The following is a 20,433-nucleotide window of genomic DNA, read 5'->3' as shown; positions in this document are numbered from 1 at the left end:
AGATTTGTGATTATTTTATCCCCCAAAATGTGCACATCTAGAACAGCAGTTGAAAATACAATAACCTTTGATTAATGTTGTAATAATTCATAGTCATTCTCCAAGATATATCTAGTGATTGCACTGGCCAAATGGGTGAGCTAAATGAGAATGTGGTAGGAAACAACACATCACACATTTCATGATTTGATGGTGCTCTTAGTATAGAAATTTCTTATAAGGATGTGAATTGCTTCAGTTTACTATTTTGGAAGATGAAACCAATTATAGGAGCTAATGCTTGTTCCTTCCCACTACAATAGTACTCATTCTATGATTCAAAGAACCAATAAGATTTTGCCAGTTTCCAAGTGTGTAAGTGTTAGTCACTCAGTCATGTCCAACTTTGGGGGACTCTATGGACTGTAGCCCGCCAGGCTCCTCGATCCATGGGATTCTCCAGGCAAGAATACTGGAGTGGGTTGCCATTCCCTTCTCCAGGGATCTTCCCGATCCAGGGCTCAAACCCAGTTCTTCTGCATTGCAGACAAATTCTTTATTGTCTGAGCCACCATAAACACCTCAAGATGGTTGGATGACGTCACGGGCTCAATGGACATGAATCTGAGCAAACTCCAGGAGATAGTGAAGGACAGAGAAGCCTGGCATGCTGCAGTCCATGGGGTCGCAAAGAGTCAGACATGATCTAATGACTGAACAACAACAAAGTATTTAAGTACATTCTGGAGCTGGGGAAATAACCATAGGATGGTCCCACTGAACCCACTTGAAATAGATTCAGGTCAAAATTTCTTATATCACCTGATCTCAGGAGTTCTAATTCTGAATTGCTGGATCAGGGGAACATTTGGGTCTCTGAGGATTAGCATCAGTTCAGAGCCACTATCAAATAACCCTCAAAAACATGAGCACTTTTCCTTTTTCCAGTATACAGTCCCCTTGTAGGTTTTTCTGGGGAAGGCTTGAAATGTTGTCACATTCCTTCCTAAAGGGAACCCAGAAGCCCAACATTCCTTTCAATGAAAGGGATCTGAGACTGTGAACTGGATTAAATCTATATATTGAATAAGACACCCAAGAATCCCTATTCTGTGACTCAAGTCAGGGTTCTTCCACCAGACCTAGAAGTTATCTGTTTACTTTATACCCAACAGAACTTTTGACTGCCCATAATCATTCTCTGCTTTGCAATCCAGTGAATCAATTAAACATCACCACAGATGTACAGTAAGCTGTTTCTTATACTGTTAAATCCCTGTGGTTTATGATAACTGGCTATCTTTGTCTCTCACTGAATGCCAATACCTAACCTCATTGTCTAAGCTCACCCTGTTATTTCCACTGAAATCAGGGTGATTTCCAGTTCCATTGTAGAATTTCTCAATGTCAATTCTAGCTTACAGCGCAGAGCCAGAGTTTTTCAAAGATGCTGGTACTCTCCTCGCAATTATTTTTTAGGGCATCATTAAGTCACCTAAGGGACTTCCCCGGTGACTCAGACCATAAACAATCCTCCTGCAATGCGGGAGACCTGGGTTGGGAAGATCCCCTGGAGGAGGGCATGGCAACCCACTCCAGGATTCTTGCCCAAGGACAGAGGAGCCTGGCGGGCTACAGTCCATGGGCTGGCAGATTCGGACATGACAGCGACTAAGCACAGCACCAAGTCACGTAAAGGGGGGAGAGGAATAAATAAATAGTTTGCATAAATACATTTATCATAACATTCTCATCTTCCTGAGTTTTCAGATTCCTTTCTCTGTAGAATGCCAAGGAAATTTTATCATTTTAATCTCTATGGAATGTGAGCCATTATTAACTCCATTCTTTAATTACCAGTCTAGCAAAATGTTTATGTCACTCCCAGGTACATGAGCTAATATACTAACTTCAAATCCTAGGTGAGTGTGCCTTTACTGATGAATTCAGCCAACAAATGTTCTATTTTATCCTTTTTGCTTTAACTTCTTTTTATCTATTTCCGCATGTCTCCCACTGATTGAACCAATCAGAAGTCTGAGAGCAAGGGAGCCCACAGAGGTCAGAGCACAGAGCAGAGTGGGGAAAATTAGAAAGAGGATCTGGAGATAGGGGAAATATCCAGCACACACGTACATATACTGGTACTGGACATATTAAGTTTGAAGTGCCTAACAGACATCCAAGAGAAGATGTTAAATAGTTGGAAAAAATGAGTCTGGAGTTCAGGGGCAGGTTGAAGCTAGGACTACAGATTAAAATATAATTTGGTGAGTGTTTATATTTTTACAATCGTCCTTCAGTTCAAAAACATTTCACCTCCTTTTGTTCTGTGAAGTATTTTATTGGTTAGATTTTTCATATATGTTTGGCACATTTCTTACTAAGATAACTCAATGCAGCCCAACAAATAGTGAGAATATACTATGAGACAGGTAATGTGCTAGAACAAACAAAGCAGCCACTATTCTGGTCTGAGCGTGAGCTACAGAGGTTGTTGTTGAGACAGTAAGTCATGTCTGACTCTCTGCGACCCCATGGACTGTAGCCTGCCCAGCCCCTCTGTCCATGGGATTCTCCAGCAAGAATACTGGAGTGGGGTGCCATTTCCTTCTCCAGGGGATCTTCCTGACCGAGGATTCAGACCTGCATTGCAGGTTAATTCTTTACCACAGCCCCAGGGAAGCCCCAAATTACAGATGAGGAAATGGATAATTAAAATTCAGTTTGATAAATGTGTATTTTCAAAAGTTCCCCTTCTTTCCTACTGATGAAATGCCCTACCCCAGCATTCAGGGCACCTGAAGTGCTGCTAGGTGCCCTGAATCAGCTCAGCTGCCTTGCTCTGCCAAGTCTTTGAACAGTGCCTGGATGGCAGAGGTGTCATGTAGCTGGTTATAGTGGTATGTAAAGGTGACGATATTGTGATATTCATTATCACAGTTTTATAAGACTTGAGACCTGTTAAGACAGGAATACACACACCAAGTAAACCCACCTACCTATTGCTCCTCTTCTCTCCCCAAGAGAGTCAGCCTGAAGTCACCCTATCCTCTTTTAACTTCATTTTTATTCAGAGCAGTTTTAGGTTCACAGAAAAATTGAGAGGAAGATATAGAGTTCTCATATATTCCCTGCCCCTCCAAAAATGCACTATGCCCTCATTATCAACATCCCTCACCAGAGTGGTATATTTGTTATAATTGAGGAAACTGTACTGATACATCATGATCACCAGAGTCCACAGTTTACATTAGTGTTCACTGTTGACATTGTATATTCTATACAAACATATAATGATAATATCATATGGAGTATTTTTGCTACCCTAAAAATCCTTTATTCATCCCTCCTCACCTCTCACCCCTGGCAACCACTGATCTTTTTACTGTCCCCATCAGTTCAGTTCAGTTCAGTCGCTCAGTCGTGTTTGACTCTTTGCAACTCCATGGACTGCAGCACGCCAGGCCTCCCTGTCTATCACCAACTCCCAGAGTTTACTCAAACTCATGTCCTTTGAGTTAGTGATGCCATCCAGCCATCTCATCCTCTGTCATCCCCTTCTCCTCCCACCTTCAATCTTTCCCAGCATCAGGGTCTTTTCCAGTGAGTCAGTTCTTCACATCAGATGGCCAAAGTATTGGAGTTTCAGCTTCAGCATCAGTCCTTCCAAGGAATATTCAGGACTGATTTCCTTTAGGATGGACTGGTTGGATCTCCTTGCAGTCTAAGGGACTCTCAAGAGTCTTCTCCAACACCACAGTTCAAAAGCATCAATTCTTAAGCACTCAGCTTTCTTTATAGTCCATCTCTGACATCCATATATGACTACTGGAAAAACCACAGCCTTGACTAGATGGATCTTTGTTGGCAAAGTAATGTCTCTGCTTTTGAATATGCTGTCTAGGTAGGTCATAACTTTCCTGCCAAGGAGTAAGAGTCTTTTAATTTCATGGCTGCAGTCACCATCTGCAGTGATTTTGGAAACCCCAAAATAAAGTCTGTCACTGTTTCCCCATCGATTTGCCATGAAGTGATGGGACCAAATGCCATGATCTTAGTTTCCTGAATGTTGAGCTTTAAGCCAGCTTTTTCACTCTCCTCCTTCACTTTCATCAAGAGGCTCTTTAGTTCTTCGCCTTCTGCCATAAGGGTGGTGTTGTCTGCATAGTCCTACCTTTCCTATGATGTCATATAGTTGGAATTGTATAGTATGTAGCTTTTTCATATTGGCTTATTTCACTTAGTAATATGAATTTAAAGTTTCTCCATGTGTTTTTCATAGTTTGATCGCTCATTTCTTTTTAGCATTGAAAAAGATTTCATTGTCTGGCTGTACTACAGTTTATTTATCCGTTCACCTACTGAAAGACATTTTGGTTACTTCTAAGTGTTGGCAATTATGGATAAAGATACTATAAGTATCTGTATGAAGCTTTTTTCGTATGGACATAAGTTTTCAACTCCTTTGAGTAAATACCAAGGAGCACAATTGATAAATTGTATGGTAGTAGTATGTTTAGTTTTGTTAAGGACCACCAAACAGTCTTCCAAAGTGGCAGGACCATTTTGCATTTCCACCAGCAACGAAAGAGAGTTGCTGTTGTCCTACATACTTGACAGCATCTTGTGGTGTCAATGTTTTGGGTTTTGGCCATTCTGGGTGTGTGCTGTTAACTTTTTGTTGTTTTAATTTGCATTTTCCTGATGATATATCACCCTATCCTCTTAAAGGCACAGGGGGATATATATGTTAAGACTGTATTCACTTTACATCTGCTTTTTGAAAAATCTTTCTCCTAAATACTGAAAAAAGTAAAACCTCCTTAAAAGAAAATTACTAGAGAATTAAAACATAGCCTTTACCACAAAATAGTGGACTTCAAAAGGGATTAAGGTTGCTGGCAAAAATAATACATATTTAGTGGTGCGACCTTTTTATCTCTTTGTTTTGCTTTGTGTTTGGACAAAGGCTGTTTCAGAGCAGTGGTAATTTTCTGGAATCTAGAAAGTTAACTGCTGAGATTACTAAAGGCTTAAATAACAAACTCTATAGCTTGGTTTCAGCAAAGAGATATTAACTACTACAAAGAGTCAAATGTTCATAAAAGATTTTTTCCAAGTTGTAGAACAAGAGATGTTTGTTTGAAGATGAACAAATCATAAGAAAAGATTTACTTAGCCTATTCTTACCTCTTTAGCATCCGTCAACTAGTGTAAACAGAGTTCTGACAGATGGAAAAACTTGTACCAAAACCCCTCAGAATTCAAGGATGACACCACTGATATCCCTTCTTTCCACATTCCTCCTTCTTCTTCCCTTCATCCCTCCATTTTTTCCCTTAATCTCAAAATTGCACTAAAAAGCTATTTTTATTTTAGATTTTTATTATTAATTGTAATTTTAAAGTTTTATGGAGTATTTTTTGATTGCTATATTTTGATTAATTTAATCTGATAATAATTTATATTAGAAAATATACATTTTCACTAATTTATACTTTTATTTGTACTTTATAATATACTTATGACTTTTAAAGTATATTTAAATGTAACAAATACATAGTTTCACTGATCTTTGCTTTATAATAAATAATAAAATGTTGGCATTGTCAATTTCAACAGTCCTAATGTGAACGAGTAGACACTTGGGCTCATGGACTCTACACATTTCAACTTTACCAAATTTTGCCAAATGGTTTTCTAAGGGTTTGGTATCTAATTTTACCCCCATTCAGTCAGTTCATTAGCAGTATATAAAACTTTGTAAAGCTCCATATCACAGCCAATATTTTGAATTAGTAACTCTTACATCTTTGCCAATTTGGTATGAAATGATATCTAATGTGGCTGCCGCTGCTGCTGCTGCTAAGTCGCTTCAGTCATGTCCGACTCTGTGCGACCCCGTAGACGGCAGCCCACCAGGCTCCCCCTTCCCCGGGATTCTCCAGGCAAGAACACTGGAGTGGGCTGCCATTTCCTTCTCCAGTCTAATGTGGCTGCATTTCTATTTCCCTGATTATTAGTGAAGCTACTTTTCATTTGTTTATTGGTCATTGTACTTATCATTTTCTTATTGTACATTAATGTTTTCACTTTACATTAGGGTTGCCATTATCTTCTCCCAAATTGTGGACTTTATCACAAAAGTATATAGTATATTTATAGTATATTTTGATAAATAGAAGTTTTAATTTTAATATAGTGAGCTTTCTTAATCTTATCTTTTGACTGGTGCTTTTCGTGATTTAAGAACTCCTTCCTTGACTCAAGGTCGTTAAGCTGGTCACTTTTATTTCTCCTAAGTTTAGTGCTTTGTTTCTTTACAATTGGGTCTTCAATTAGAATGTGAAGCAAGAATCCAATTTTATTTGTTTCCACATGAAAACATTACCATTACCATTTAACAAACAATCCCTCCCCTCCTCACTGATTAGTTAGGCCAGCTCAGTCATATATCAAGTTTTTACATATTTATGCATCTGTTTCTGGGCTATTTTATTCCATTAATGTTTCTTCCACTACAGAGCTAGTTCCTCACTGTCTTAATTATAGCTTTTTAAGAAGACTTAAGACAGAAGCATCCCATCACACACGCACATATACAGCACACCAGTTTTCTTTTTCTTTTTCGAAATTGACTAGACCATATTTTTATCCAGAGGAACGACATGATCTGACTCATATTTTTAAAAAGGACTACCCTGACTGTTGTGCAAAGAATAATAATGACATCAGAGAGAGGGGGAAAAAATTGCTAGAACTATGTCCTTGAATAGATGAAAGTGGATGACAACCAGTGGAAATAGGAAGGATTCGCTTTGCAGATCAGCATGCAAAGTTCATCCATGGTAATAAAGGCAGAGTCTATGCCTGCAGATACTGTTATGTGTGGTGATGGGAATTTGGAAATTCTCTTCCGATGTTTTAATCTTCTCAGTGAAGTCATCAGTTACGAGTGAGATATTGAAGGTTTAAGAAGAAAGCAAATGGTATAGAATCACTGTTTGAGGGGAATAGGAAAACAAATGACTGCGTGGAGGAATTAAGAGTCCACTTGAGATTTGTGGTCATTGATTTAAGTGAGAACAGTGAACACGGCTACAGCCACATACAGCTGTAGTGAGTTGGGCTCAATCAGGATTCTGGGTTTGCTAATTAAAGAAATAAAGTGAAAGATGGTAAAGGAGTTGAAAAGAGTGATTATAATGGTGGACAAGCTGTCTAACCTGCATAAAGAAGAGAGTGAAAACAAGTGAGCGAAAACCCTGAAAAGTGATAGGATTGATGGATTGGAAGATCTGTTGGGTCAAGGGAATGTTGGGGTCCATATACTAAAGAAAGAGAAGATGGAAAGCAGGACGAAGTGAGTGGGATGCATCAAATTCACATTATGAGAAGGTTCCCATTATTGGCAATTATATGGTCAAAGTTACAAGTGAGGCTGGCTTTATGGCATGCAATCTTATGCAGCCACACAGGGCCCAACTCAGAGAGCCCTGTACTTGGTTACCATCCAGGTACCTGTACTACTGTTACCATCCCCAAATTCTTAATAACTTTTAAACAGGGACCCTAAGTTTTCATTTTTCTCTGGGCCCCACAAATTATGTAGCCAATCCTGGTGATGAACATGGGAATGAGTGGGCAATGTAGGGGAAGACAAGATTATTGGAGAAGGTGGGTTCAAGGAATGGAGAAATTGGAGTGTTAAAGAATAATCAACTTGTGAATTGAAATTGCCAACAATTTAGATAGGCATAGTACTGAAGGCAGTGACAATGAGCGAGGAGCTAGAACCTAGAGAAACGAAAGACAATAACCCAGACTTCAGGAGTTGTCATCAATAGAGACATCTTGATTGGGCAGTAGGTTTCATAATCTACATGAAACCCAAAGCTAGAGTTTGGAGACAAGAAATGACACTGAGATGCTGCAGAAGCAAGAACACTGGCCTCTCATCCAGGCCTGCAAGGAGAGGTTATGCAGGTAACAGCAGCATCCTTTTAGTGGAATCCCAGAAAAGCAGGGTCCTTGGGACAGAGACTTTGTCAATAAAGGTCCATCTAGTCAAGGCTATGGTTTTTCCAGTGGTCATGTATGAATGTGAGAGTTGGACTATAAAGAAAGCTGAGGGCAGAAGAATTGATGCTTTTGAACTGTGGTGTTGGAGAAGACTCTTGAGAGGCACTTGGACTGCAAGGAGATCCAACCAGTCCATCCTAAAGGAGATCAGTCCTGGGTGTTCATTGGAAAGACTGATGTAGAAGCTGAAACTCCAATACTTTGGCCACCTGATGCAAAGAGCTAACTCACTGGAAAAGACCCTGATGCCGGGAAAGATTGAGGGCAAGAGGAGAAGGGGACAACAGAGGATAAGATGGTTGGATGGCATCACCAACTCAATGGACATGAGTTTGGGTAAACTCTGGGAGTTGGTGATGGACAGGGAGGCCTGGCATGCTGCGGTCCATGGGGTCGCAAAGAGTCGGACACGACTGAGCGACTGAACTGACTGGGACAGAGACAGTGTGTCCAGGTGTCCCTTGGAGCAAGAGGGTGACAGGGATGATTAGAGAAGAGGTTGAAGATAGAGGAGAATTTGATAACAGCAGACCTTGAGAACTAGAGAAAACAAGGAAGGATTTCATGGCTGGGAAGAAGGGGGTACAATAAGGCTGCACAAAGCCCTATAGGATTAGAAAACGGGGATAGACAACATGCGAGACTTAGGAACAGGGATAAAGGACATGATGAGATTAGCTGAATGGACTCCAGGTGAGGATGGAGGGAAAACTGTGAGTGTTGGAGGATAAAGACGACTCCCTTGTCACCATGGTGACGGGGGCAGAAGGCCCCAGGGAAGCAGGGTCTTTTTACCTGTCTTAAGTGTAGATGCATGCTGAAAAATCATGTATCTTCTTCAAAGTTTTATAAATGGCATCTATAAAGTAATAATTAGAACAGGCATTAAAATACGTTTTTATGTTGACCCAATAATATTGTGGGCTTTCTTGATGGCTCAGATGGTAAAGAATCTGCCTGCCATGTGCAGGAGACCTGGGTTTGATCCCTGGGCCAGGAAGAACCCCTGGATAAAAGAATGGCAACATCCAGCATTCTTTCCTGGAGAACTGCATCGACAGAGGAGGGTGGGCTACAGTCCATGGGGTTGCAAAGAGTTGCAACTAACACTAATAATATTGCAGCCATATGAAGGAGATACTAACCTCACTGCTCTGTAATCTCTTACAGAGCTTTTTATGGATAAACATTTCAAAATAAATGCATATTGGTATTACAAGGTCAATAAATCAATTTCTTCTTAAGTTTTGCTGCAATTTGTTTTGTTATTTCATTAAAAGTGCTTTGCAAAGAGTAAGACTATATCTGAGCAATGTCTGTCTTTCTAACTTGATAGTATATGGCTTTTGGACTAATTAACACAGAACCTCCTTTTGTGGTTTTTTTTTTTTTCTTATTTTATTTTATTTTATTTTTATTTTTTTATTTTTTTAATTTTAAAATCTTTAATTCTTACATGCGTTCCCAAACATGAACCCCCCTCCCACCTCCCTCCCCATAACATCTCTGTGGGTCATCCCCATGCACCAGCCCCAAGCATGCTGCATCCTGCGTCAGACATAGACTGGCGATTCAATTCTTACATGATAGTATACATGTTAGACTGTCATTCTCCCAAGTCATCCCACCCTCTCCCTCTCCCTCTGAGTCCAAAAGTCCGTTATATACATCTGTGTCTCTTTCCCTGTCTTGCATACAGGGTCGTCATTGCCATCTTCCTAAATTCCATATATATGTGTTAGTATACTGTATTGGTGTTTTTCTTTCTGGCTTACTTCACTCCTTTTGTTTTATTCTTTCAAACTCCTCTAGTAAATATTTTCTTAGGCTGATAATATAACAATTAATTAAAATAAAGTCATTTATTTAAGAATTTAACTTAGGCCATTTAATAAATGAGTTTCAAGAAATCATGTGATCAACCAAAAGCAGTGTATGAACCTTGTTTGGATCCTGATTTGAATAATATGTCTGTGAAAAGGTATTTGTGGGACCTCTTCCCAAACAGTGGAATACTTTAATTTGTCACATATAGACAAGGATTCATGTAAAAAGTTTTGTTGCTTGTGTGATTCAGAGACAGCCATTAGCTTATTCTGGCCTCAGGAAACACCACAAAAGGATTGGGATTTGCAGTCAGTTAAAGCCTCCAGACAATTGGCAATGAGCTGTAAGTAGCTATCTGCCTTCCAAATTCAGTGGAAAGATGAGTCATCTGATTCCTTGGCGTGGGTGCAAGTGAAGGGGTGAGGAGCGATGAATCAGATCATTTGAACCATATGTTAATGGTTTGATCCTCATTTTTTACATTTTAATATTTCTTGGGAATCAGAACATAGGTAACAACTGAGAGAGGCATTTAAGGGATGCATTTTTTCTCCTCAAACACCATTATTAAATTGATATGGTATCCTACAATTGACGACATCTGGAAATTGAAGAAATATGGTAATGTATGCTATCTCTTTGGAGAAGGAAATGGCAACCCACTCCAGTGTTCTTGCCTGGAGAATACCAGGGATGGTGGAGCCTGGTGGCTGCCGTCTATGGGGTCGCACAGAGTTGGACACGACTGAAGAGACTTAGCAGCAGCAGCAGCAGCATACTGTCTCTTGCTCTGGAAATTGCTCAGTTGGGTCTGTTATCTAAATTCTAAATAGATTACTTAGCTGCTGCTGCTGCTAACTCGCTTCAGTCGTGTCCGACTCTGTGCGACCCCATAACGGCAGCTCACCAGGCTCCGCCGTCCCTGGGATTCTCCAGGCAAGAACACTGGAGTGGGTTGCCATTTCCTTCTCCAATGCATGAAAGTGAAAAGTGAAAGTGAAGTTGCTCAGTCGTGTCTGACTCTTAGCGACCCCATGGACTGCAGCCTACCAGGCTCCTCTGTCCATGGGATTTTCCAGGCAAGAGTATTGGAGTGGGGTACCATTGCCTTCTCCAGATTACTTAGCTAGTGGCTCATTTTCCAGTGAAGAATAAGAGCAGAATACACCACTTCCTTGCACATAATACCTAATACTCTGTTTTAGTTACATTAACTATCTGTAATAAGATCAATGACATTTCAATTAATAAACAACACAGGAATGGGCCATTGGTATTCTGCATAGTGTATCAAGTAAGTGCTAAGTGAAAAAATTAAAGAGAAATACCAAGACAATGAAAATTGTAAATTTTCTCTCCTTACTCCCTTTGCTACAGCCCAGATTTCCATCAGAATAAAGATTCTCATTAAAAAAACAAAAAACCTCTCTTTCAAATTCCCACAGATGAGAAGGCCTGAAATGATCAGTTTCTTTTGGGGATTCAAGATTGACAAAGGCATTGCACATAACATACAATGATAGATGTTACCTGGATTTGCATATAAGAACATTGTGATTCACAGAGTCATCTTTCCACAGGTTTAAAAATTTTGTCTACACATACCGAATCTTCAAAGAGAAACATGGGTATTACAACATACAGGTAAGGACATATAAGACCTCCTATAACAAAAACTGGGGGAGAAGAACCTAAAAGCATCTCTGAGATGTGGCCATGTGGAGGCATGCTACTCAGGGAAGCACTGTGAGTTAGAGTCAGATCAGTTGTTAACCTTGTCTTCCTTTAAGAGAAATAGGGACACGCTAGAGTTGGGTTCAATTTTTTTTATTAAAAAAAAAAAAAACATAAGGCTGTTTTCAGAAGTGTGGCACAGAGTTCCTCCAGGGGTCAAATATACCAACCTGAACTCTATATAAGACTAACTGTCAAATTAGAAGACTAAATGACAGGATGGGTGGAAAGGGAAGGCGGGGAGAGGCCCAAATGTTTAGGGAGTCAGGGGGGTGCTCCATACCTGGATGAAAATACAAAAGGAAGCATCAGTCAACTGGCAATTTGGGGATTTTATTAATGTGTCTGGTTAACTGAGCGTTAAGCAGAAAAAAACATTTTTTCTTTTGAAGTTGCTTCTCTGGGAAGTAGAGTATAATGAATGTCATTGAATCTTTAATTACTACTATAAGGATCCTGAAATAATCTTTCTGAAATACTTGCAAAAAGGTTAAGCAGATTTTTTACTTCAAGGATTCTCAGAATCTTCGATATGCTAACATGCACTGTGACTCTCTGAGATTTGAATGTACAATGATCCCCAGATACACACACACACACATATAATTTTTTCTTTGAAACAAAAGACATTGTTGAGGCAATTGACAAATTTTTGAATAAGATCTGTAGATTAGTAAACAGTATCATATCACGATTAACTTCCTCATTTTAGCCTGGATATGTAATATTCTTGTTTTTTAGGAAATAGGAAGTATTTAGGTTAAAGAGATATCATGTCAGTAACTTTCATATTTTTTTTAAAAAAGGATAAATATATGTACATTTGTATATTTAGAAAGAGAAGATGAAAGGCAAAACAATGAAATGTTAACCTTTGGGGTGCGGGTGAAGGATATACATGGAAATTTAAAAAACATTTTTGAATCTTTTAAAGCAACTCATTTTAAAACATTTCTTTGTTGTGCATATTTTGGGAAATTCTGGATAATTCCTTAATACCCCATTTTGTCTCTTGTCTGGACGAAACAGAGAGGCATCCACATCTCTTCTAACAGACGCGGGGGCATTTCATGGGAAGCAGCTCTACATCAGGGCCGGTGCTAGATGCCGCCTTGGGCTGATGCAACAGCCTTTCGTGCAGCCGACTTCCAGCTCAGCCGGAGTCTCTGTCACGGAGGTTCACACACTGCAGTTCCCAGAGCTTTCCCATCACCACCCGTCTCTGCAGACCAATACCTTGGCCCTCTGAGAACCACAGTGATCATCAAGAAACACAACTACATAAGAGCTGAAGAAGCTTTTTTGTTTTACAATTATTTCTGTAAGATTGTAGTAGAGGGACTTCCCAGGAGGTCTACTGGTTAAGACTTTGCCTTCCAACACAAGCGGTGCAGGTGTGACCCCTGGTTGAGGAACTAAAATCCCATATGCTTCATGGCCAAGAAACCAAAACATAAAACAAGCAATATTGTAACAAATCCAATAAAAACTTTAAAAATGGCCCACATCAAAAAAAAAGTGAAAGCGTTATTATTTTTTTTTAAATGACTAGAAATTTGTGCTTTGCTTATAGCTGGTAAACAGAAAACAACTGTTCATAATTTTACCTGAATCATGCTGACATTTCCATTTTCAATTTAAATCCGGACATTTTGGTCTTATTTTCCTCTCACGGAGATTCTGAATTCAAGTATGTAGGCTTTTATGATTTTTTTTTTTTTTTTTTGGCTATGTGGCTTGCAAGATCTTAATTCCTTGATCAGGGATTGAACCCAGGACCACGCAGTGACAGCACTGATTCCTAACCACTGGACCACCATCAAGTACAGAAATTGCATTTCCCATTGAAGTCTGCCTGCATTAGTCGCTTACACTCTCACATAAGCTCTTAGAGGGGTTACCCTCCACAGGGTACGGACAAGAGCTGCCCCCACATTGCCATAGATGGGAATTCACTCAATACTGCAGACTGAGGTGGGGACCCTTGATTGTTAATCCTCTTTACTCACAGTAGCTCAAGCCAGAGCTCTGTTTTTAGAGGGAAGGTTTCTGTGTTTTGTGTGTGGTGTGAGCTCCCACACATGAAATGCCAGCCACTTGTTTTCAGTTCGCTGCTCAGAGGCAGCCCTGAAAACCACTGTTGTGAGAAGTGTCACCTTTCACACATAGTTGCGTGGTGATGAGTGCTCTCCTTCTTGTATTTTTGCAGACTGTGGAAGGTGTTAAACGAGAGATCTTTCCAAACCTGAAGGAACTGATCTCCAAGTTTGAAAAGCCAAATCAAGGACTGATGTTTCACCTCGTAAACCCAATAAAGAGAACCAGATCCTGCCTGAGATGGAGAAGATCGAAGATAGAGTTGGATGGTATTTATGGTAAAAACTTTCATAGGGGGCCCAGACAAGAGCCTTAGTCCCACTTCTACTACAGAATCCATACAGATAACTGCTCCTTTCTATGATGTTAGCTCTAGAAAGCCTCATCCTGCGAATAGCATTTTTCTATCTTGTTAGGAAGCAGTGCCTTCATGCTCCTGGTGGTGGCAAACGCACAGAGCTCTCTGTGCTCAGGCAACCCAGGGAAAATAGTGGTCCCCGGGCATTCCATGCTGCGGCTGCTGCTGCTAAGTCGCTTCAGTTGTGTCCGACTCTGTGCGACCCCATAGACAGCAGCCACAAGGCTCCTCTGTCCCCGGGATTCTCCAGGCAAGAATACTGGAGTGGGTTGCCATCTCCTTCTCCAATGCATGAAAGTGAAAAGTGAAAGTGAAGTCTCTCAGTCGTGTCCAACTCTTAGCGACTCCATGGACTGCACCCTACCAGGCTCCTCTGTCCATGGGATTTTCCAGGCAAGAGTACTGGAGTGGGGTGCCATTGCCTTCTCCCAGGCATTCCATGAGTCAACTTCAAACTCACCCTGTGACCTTGTGCCAATCACATATTTGGGAATAGATGGCCAAAAAGCAGAATTTTCAAATAAGAAAATTGCTTCAACTTCCTTCTCCAAGCCTCATCCTGTTACATTTTGCTCAATATTTGCTAAGCATTCATTTATGTGGTGTTAGTGGACAAATTGGGCTTTCCCGGTGGTCCTAGTGGTAAAGAACCCGCCTGTTATTGCAGGAGACATAAGAGATGTGGGTTTGACCCCTAGGTCTGTAAGATGCCCTGGAGGAGGGCATGACAACCCACTCCAGTATTCTTACCTGGAGAATCCCATGGACAGAGGAGCCTGGTGGGCTACAGCCCATAGGGTCGCACAGAGTCAGACATGACTGGAGTGCCTTAGTAGGGAGCAGGGGGCTAATTATTTCAGATACACCCCAAGAGTTATCAAGCCATGGTGGGAAATGAGAGTGCAGAGGATCAGTAAATCTGAGTGCACAGGATCCAGGTCATATCCCAAGCAGTGACTCTTGTGTACACCCCTTGAAATCTGTTAGCAGAAAAGAATCTAGTATCCATCAGTCACAACATAGTTCGAATTTAGCTCAGACTTCCTGAGACATTTACAGTTTAACCCTGTTTTCTCAAGGTGGAATGTATGGTTAGAGCCCCATTAAAGGGATTTCAGTCCTCAGTGGGCAGGTGACGTAATGGGAGCAGAGTGCTAGCTAGGGAGCAAGGAGGGGAACAGAGGGTTCCAGGAAGTCTGCAGTCACCCCATACCCATTGTACTCTGTCTACAGCCTCGCTGCCCTTTAGACTGCCAGAGAAAGCTTCTCACCTCCCCAAGACTGAACACAGTTTTTTAATGAGAAAACAGCCCTCCCCTCCCATTGTTTCTGTCTCCCTCCCCCAGGCAGAGGAGTGTGTACCCCATCACAGAGTTGCTTGCTATAGTTATAGCTGCAGATGTGGTCCCATGGCCATTTTCTACCATAACTTACAGAAAGAAATAAAAATACAAAGAATAAAAGGGGGGCAGAGGAGCAACCTAGGGATGTACTCGTGCTGCAGTCCTTAGGCAAACCCTGATGAGCTGCTCGGGGTGCTTGAGGGTGGCGGTAGTATTTGTCTCAGGGATAATAAAATAACCACAAATCCCAAGAGGAGAACCCTTTGGAGTTCATTCCAAGAGCTGAGCGGGAATCTCGCCACACCAGTTGTCCAAGCTCGGGCAGCCTTGGCAGAACGAGCTCCCAAATCCTCAGCCATTAAGGGGGAAGGAACTTCTTCTGAGCTGCTCATCGTCTCCCCCGCCCCCGTTCCCTTGGCCACCTCAGAACAAGCCTCACGTGTTCTCACCCTCAGGGCGGCACAGGTTCTCTGCTGGTGAGTGGAGGCATCTGGTGCTGGAAACTCTTGTCCTTGACTTATAAACAGGCCCCCTATGTTGCCAGGAGAGCTCCCTGTGGTGCCCCAGCTCTTGAAGGTGTCACTCTGCTGTGGCATCAAGACCACCCTGTGCCTGGGCAGAGGGCTTCTTTCCCACGAGAGGTGTTGGTCAGGGTGACTCCTGGGTGCAGAGCCTCACGGCTGGTCTCCTTTTCTCCCCAGAGAACAGTGGCAGCGACTATGTGGATGTCCTGCCTTGAAGGGATGGAGACTGGATGAAGCGCTTACAGAAGAGATGGGTGACAGCTCTCGCCAGCGATCCTGCTTCTCCTGCAGGTGTGGGTCTGGAAGACCAAACTCTAGGGGACAATTTAGACTCTCCTGTTCTGAGTGACTGAAGATGTTTTGTTCACCAGCTGCAGAGAAATCAGTCCCCTTGCCCTGCCTCCCATGCTTACCAAACGAGGAGCTTCAAAACCCCATTTCCCCTCCCACTGTTCTTTCTTGGAATAGGACCACCTGAACCTATTCTTGACTTGTTAAAGGTACTACCACTACAAGACAGTTGACATCTGGTCAACTGGGAGAGAAGAGAGTGCTGGTGTCTACTTTGGAGCCTGAGTTCCAGTCATGATGATGTGACTGCAGACAAACCACTTCCTCTTTCTAGGCCTGTTCCTTCATTGAAAAACAAGTGGCTGGGCAGAGGACAGCCGATGCCCCAGCCTCTTTGCTGAAGCTGGTTGAGTCAGGTGGCGTTGGGGAGCCCCTGAGTGATGGACGTGTATACTGGATCTCAGACTCCCAAAACAGCCAACACATTCTCTGCATCTGCCTGTGCTGGTCTTGGTGATGGTGGGAGCCCAGACCCACTCATGCACCCTTTTCCCTCCAGCCTGGGTGACCCACCTTCTTTCTAATCTCCTTCCCTGCTAAACTTTGCCCTGGAGACACTTCCTCTTTGATTCTGCCTAATTTCATTTATGCATTAACCACTTTAACAGCAGCAACGGGGCTCTGCGTTGTGACACATGTGGGGATTTTGAAGGCGTGTCACAGTGCAGAACCACGTCGCTGCTGTTAAAGTGGTTAGTGCTTTTTCTGACTAGGCTTTAAAGTGTGGTTGAGTCTCCCCATGAATCCTCCACAGCACATAGAAGTGCATGCCGCACAAACTGTGCCCCATTTAGAGACATTACTGACTAGGAGCCCATTCCCGAAGGGTTTGTTGCCTTGGTTCTAAGGCCCTTTGTATTTTTCTGCTAGTTCACATTTTAAGTTAAGGCCTGCTTAGTGTGGAATGTACCACATGCTATGCCCATTCTCTGATCCATCTTCAAACCTTAGTGATTCATTTCACCCCACTGGCCTTATTAAAGAGAGGAGCTTGGATTTCTGGGAAACAAGAACAGACACTGTGGTTGGAACCCCAAAAGCATGAGCCATTCTGACTTCTTGGGGCACAGCAAACCATAGTAGAGAAGAAGGGAACTGCAGGAGCCACATCAGCATACCTTTGGCTGGTTCAGTACAGGACACCAGAAGCAAACCTGCTCCCCAGGGTTCGGCCCCAGGTCTGTGATTCATTCTGCATGGTACAAAGAAGCGTGTTCCAGTTATCTGGGACTGCAGCAATCCTTGGCATAGAAAACATGGTCAGTGGAAATTTCCTGAATAAATCAATATATATGAAATGTGGTCACTCATTCTGGATAGCAAAGATTTGTTTGAACTCTCTACATCTCAAAAGTTGAACGTGATTATTAATTCAAGACCTTTCCATTATTACTCTCATAGAAGTGATTTCCTTTTTTCCTGAGCACCTATGCATAGCACCTTACAAGGAGCTTGATCCCTGGTGGGATTTCAGCCATATTTCTCAAACGAGCAAGCCACATTTAATGGTTGATGTGGATGTCACTGCATAGTTCCCTGAAATTTAGAAGACTGAACAGGTCATATGAAGAACAGCTGAAAGATCTGAGTATGTGGGACTGGAAGGGGGAAGACAATAAACTACAGCAGCTGTTTCAGTGTTGGCAGGCCGTTCTGTGAAAGGGTGAACAGAAGACTCACTGGGTATGATGCCAGACAGAAGAACTCAGACCATGGCTGGGTGTTTATAGGAGGGCACTTTTAGCCAAATGTAGGAAGAACTCAATGTAGGAACAACCTGGAGCCCACTGGAGCTATCCTACATTCAAACAGTCCGTCTTCTGGGGTCCAAATGACTTAGGAATGGAGAGTTGAGTTAATCACATTATTTAATTCTTAACTCATTATCATTTTCCATCCATATAAGACACATTCATTTTTCTTCCCTTCATCCCTCATTCCCATTCCAATGGAACCAGCTCTGTACTATTTGATACATGCCCTTGTATATATGGGCTTCCCTGGAGGCTCAGATGGTAAAGAATCAGCCTGCAATGTTCAGAAGACCCAGGTTCAATCCCTGGATCAGGAAGATCCCCTGGAGAAGGAAATGGCAACCCACTTCAGTACTCTTGCCTGGAAAATTCCATGGATGGAGGAAACTGGTGGGCTACAGTCCACAGGGTCACAAAGAGTCAGACAGGACTAAGCAACTAATGCTTTTTTTTCACTTTACTTGCATGTATGCACTCTTGTAAAATATACAGATTTGGTTGAGACTATATATCTTTTATATTTACATACATGATATAGTGCTATTGCTCCAATTCTGTTATTACCTTTTTCCCCCTCAATTAGTTTCTCCTAAACTAATGATTTGTTCTATTCCTTACTGTTGAGTGTACATCTAACCCAGTGCCTCTAACTCATGCATGATATTCCACAGCATGCATCATCACATTCTGTTTTCTCATCTCTCTAGAGACAGACATCTAAGTTGGTTCCAACTCCCTGCCTCTAAGAACAACACTGTAATGAACAGCCTCTCTTCATGGACATGTAAGAGGCTTCCTCTGGACTATGTGGGTGGGTCATAAAGTGTACTCAGATTTAATTATGATACAATCCAGCCCATTAAGTGCTTTTTTGCCTTATGCTTTGTGCTTTTTGATCCCTGTTTTACACGCCCTTCCCCACTCCAAGTGTCTACTGGCATGATACTTTTACCTTCTACACTAAGGGTTTTAACAATAGCAGGGACTTTTGCCTTTTTCAGTGGCATATATCCAGTGTTAGAAAAGTCCTTCATTCCTAGTAGATGCTCAATAAATATTTGTTGAATGAAGGATGAATCTGGGGTTAAGCTTTGTCCATGGTGAGAGGTAAGAATCCAGCTTTGTATTTTTCCATATATATTGAAGTGGTTTTCTGATTTATACCTGCTTAATAATCCATTTTCCCTCCTCTGGTTTATGGTTTCTTCTTTATATCACAACTGTCCTTTGTAATTGTCTGTTAGGATAAGCAATCATTTTAAAAAAAAATCATTTTAGCTATTTGCGGACCTTGATTCCTCCACATACATTTTAGAATAAATAAGTTTCTCAAAACATCTTGCTAGAATTTTGAGTAACCTTGCAGTTGGAGGAGAACTGAAATTCTTGTGATGTTTTCCCATGTATAAACATGCTCCTCTATTTATTCATGCCAGCTATTTTGGTCTTGAATGAAGTCATAAATTTTCACTGTGGAAGTCCTGTACATCCTGTTAGGCTGATTCCTCTTTTCAGTTGTTCGTGACTTTAAGTCATATATTTTATTACACTTCTAATAGACTATGACAGAAGCAAACTACTTATGCTCTTGTTAGATGTCCTGGTTTATCTGTTGATTCTACTGTAAATTAAACTGTAAATTCTATGTAAATGATCTTGTCAGCTACAAATGATAGCATTTTGTTCTCCTTCCTTTCAACACTTATGTATTTTATTTATTTTCTATGTTCACTCAATTGGCTAGGTCCTCCAGTATACATTAAATATTGATCAGAATGTGAGTATTCTTGTGTTGTTCCCATATTGTGTGAAATGCTTAGTCATTTTCTCCACTTATGCACAATGTTTGTTGTAGCCTTTAAGAAAGCTACTTTAGTTTTATCAAAAATGTTTTGAAATGTATTAAGTGATTTGCTTCTGTATCTACAGAGATAGCCACATTCCTTTAATCCTCATTCCATTATAGAGGTAAATTACATTAAATTCTTAACTTATACCATGCTTGTATTGCTTAACTTGATCATTTTGCATTATTTTTAATAAACTATTGGATTCAGTAAGTTATTTCATTTAAGATTTTCGCATTAAAACTCATAAACCAAACAGAACTATAATTTGTTGAATCATGGTTATGCTAATCATGAAGAGTGGATGAAGCAGTCTTTGTCTTTTTTCTATTTTTTTGCAACAGCTTTGTAAGGAAAAGTCTATGTGTTGTTTGAAAGCTCATTACTACTCTTATAAAACTGAGTTTGAAGTTCTGGTAAAGAAGGATAGGGCATCTCTTATTACTCTTTAAATATTGGGTTACTGAAAAGTTCATTGAGGTTTTTGTGAAAACACCCAAACACTTTGGTCAAAACAGTATCTTTAATGCTCAA

The 20,433-nt window shown here is 41.1% G+C and overlaps 1 protein-coding gene across 2 annotated transcripts in view; it reads left to right on the top strand.

The window, feature by feature from the left end:
• Positions 1-20,112, top strand: part of SH2D1B (SH2 domain containing 1B) — a 30,882-nt gene extending 10,770 nt beyond the window's left edge. The window contains exons 2-4 of one of the 2 annotated variants that reach the window (XM_012185125.5): positions 11,472-11,535; positions 13,835-13,991; positions 16,125-20,112. In XM_012185125.5, coding sequence (XP_012040515.1) covers positions 11,472-11,535; positions 13,835-13,991; positions 16,125-16,162 — 259 coding nt within the window. In that variant the 3' untranslated portion in view covers positions 16,163-20,112. Of the gene's footprint in view, positions 1-11,471; positions 11,536-13,834; positions 14,001-16,124 lie in introns of both variants that reach the window. The other variant, XM_004002709.6, reaches the window with a different exon arrangement.
• The last annotated feature ends 321 nt before the right edge of the window (positions 20,113-20,433 follow it).

The sequence above is a fragment of the Ovis aries genome, chromosome 1 (genome assembly GCF_016772045.2).
Source record: "Ovis aries strain OAR_USU_Benz2616 breed Rambouillet chromosome 1, ARS-UI_Ramb_v3.0, whole genome shotgun sequence".
NCBI lineage: Eukaryota > Metazoa > Chordata > Mammalia > Artiodactyla > Bovidae > Ovis > Ovis aries.
Note: the sequence above shows the minus strand (reverse complement) of the source record. Positions and strands in the feature narration are given on the sequence as shown.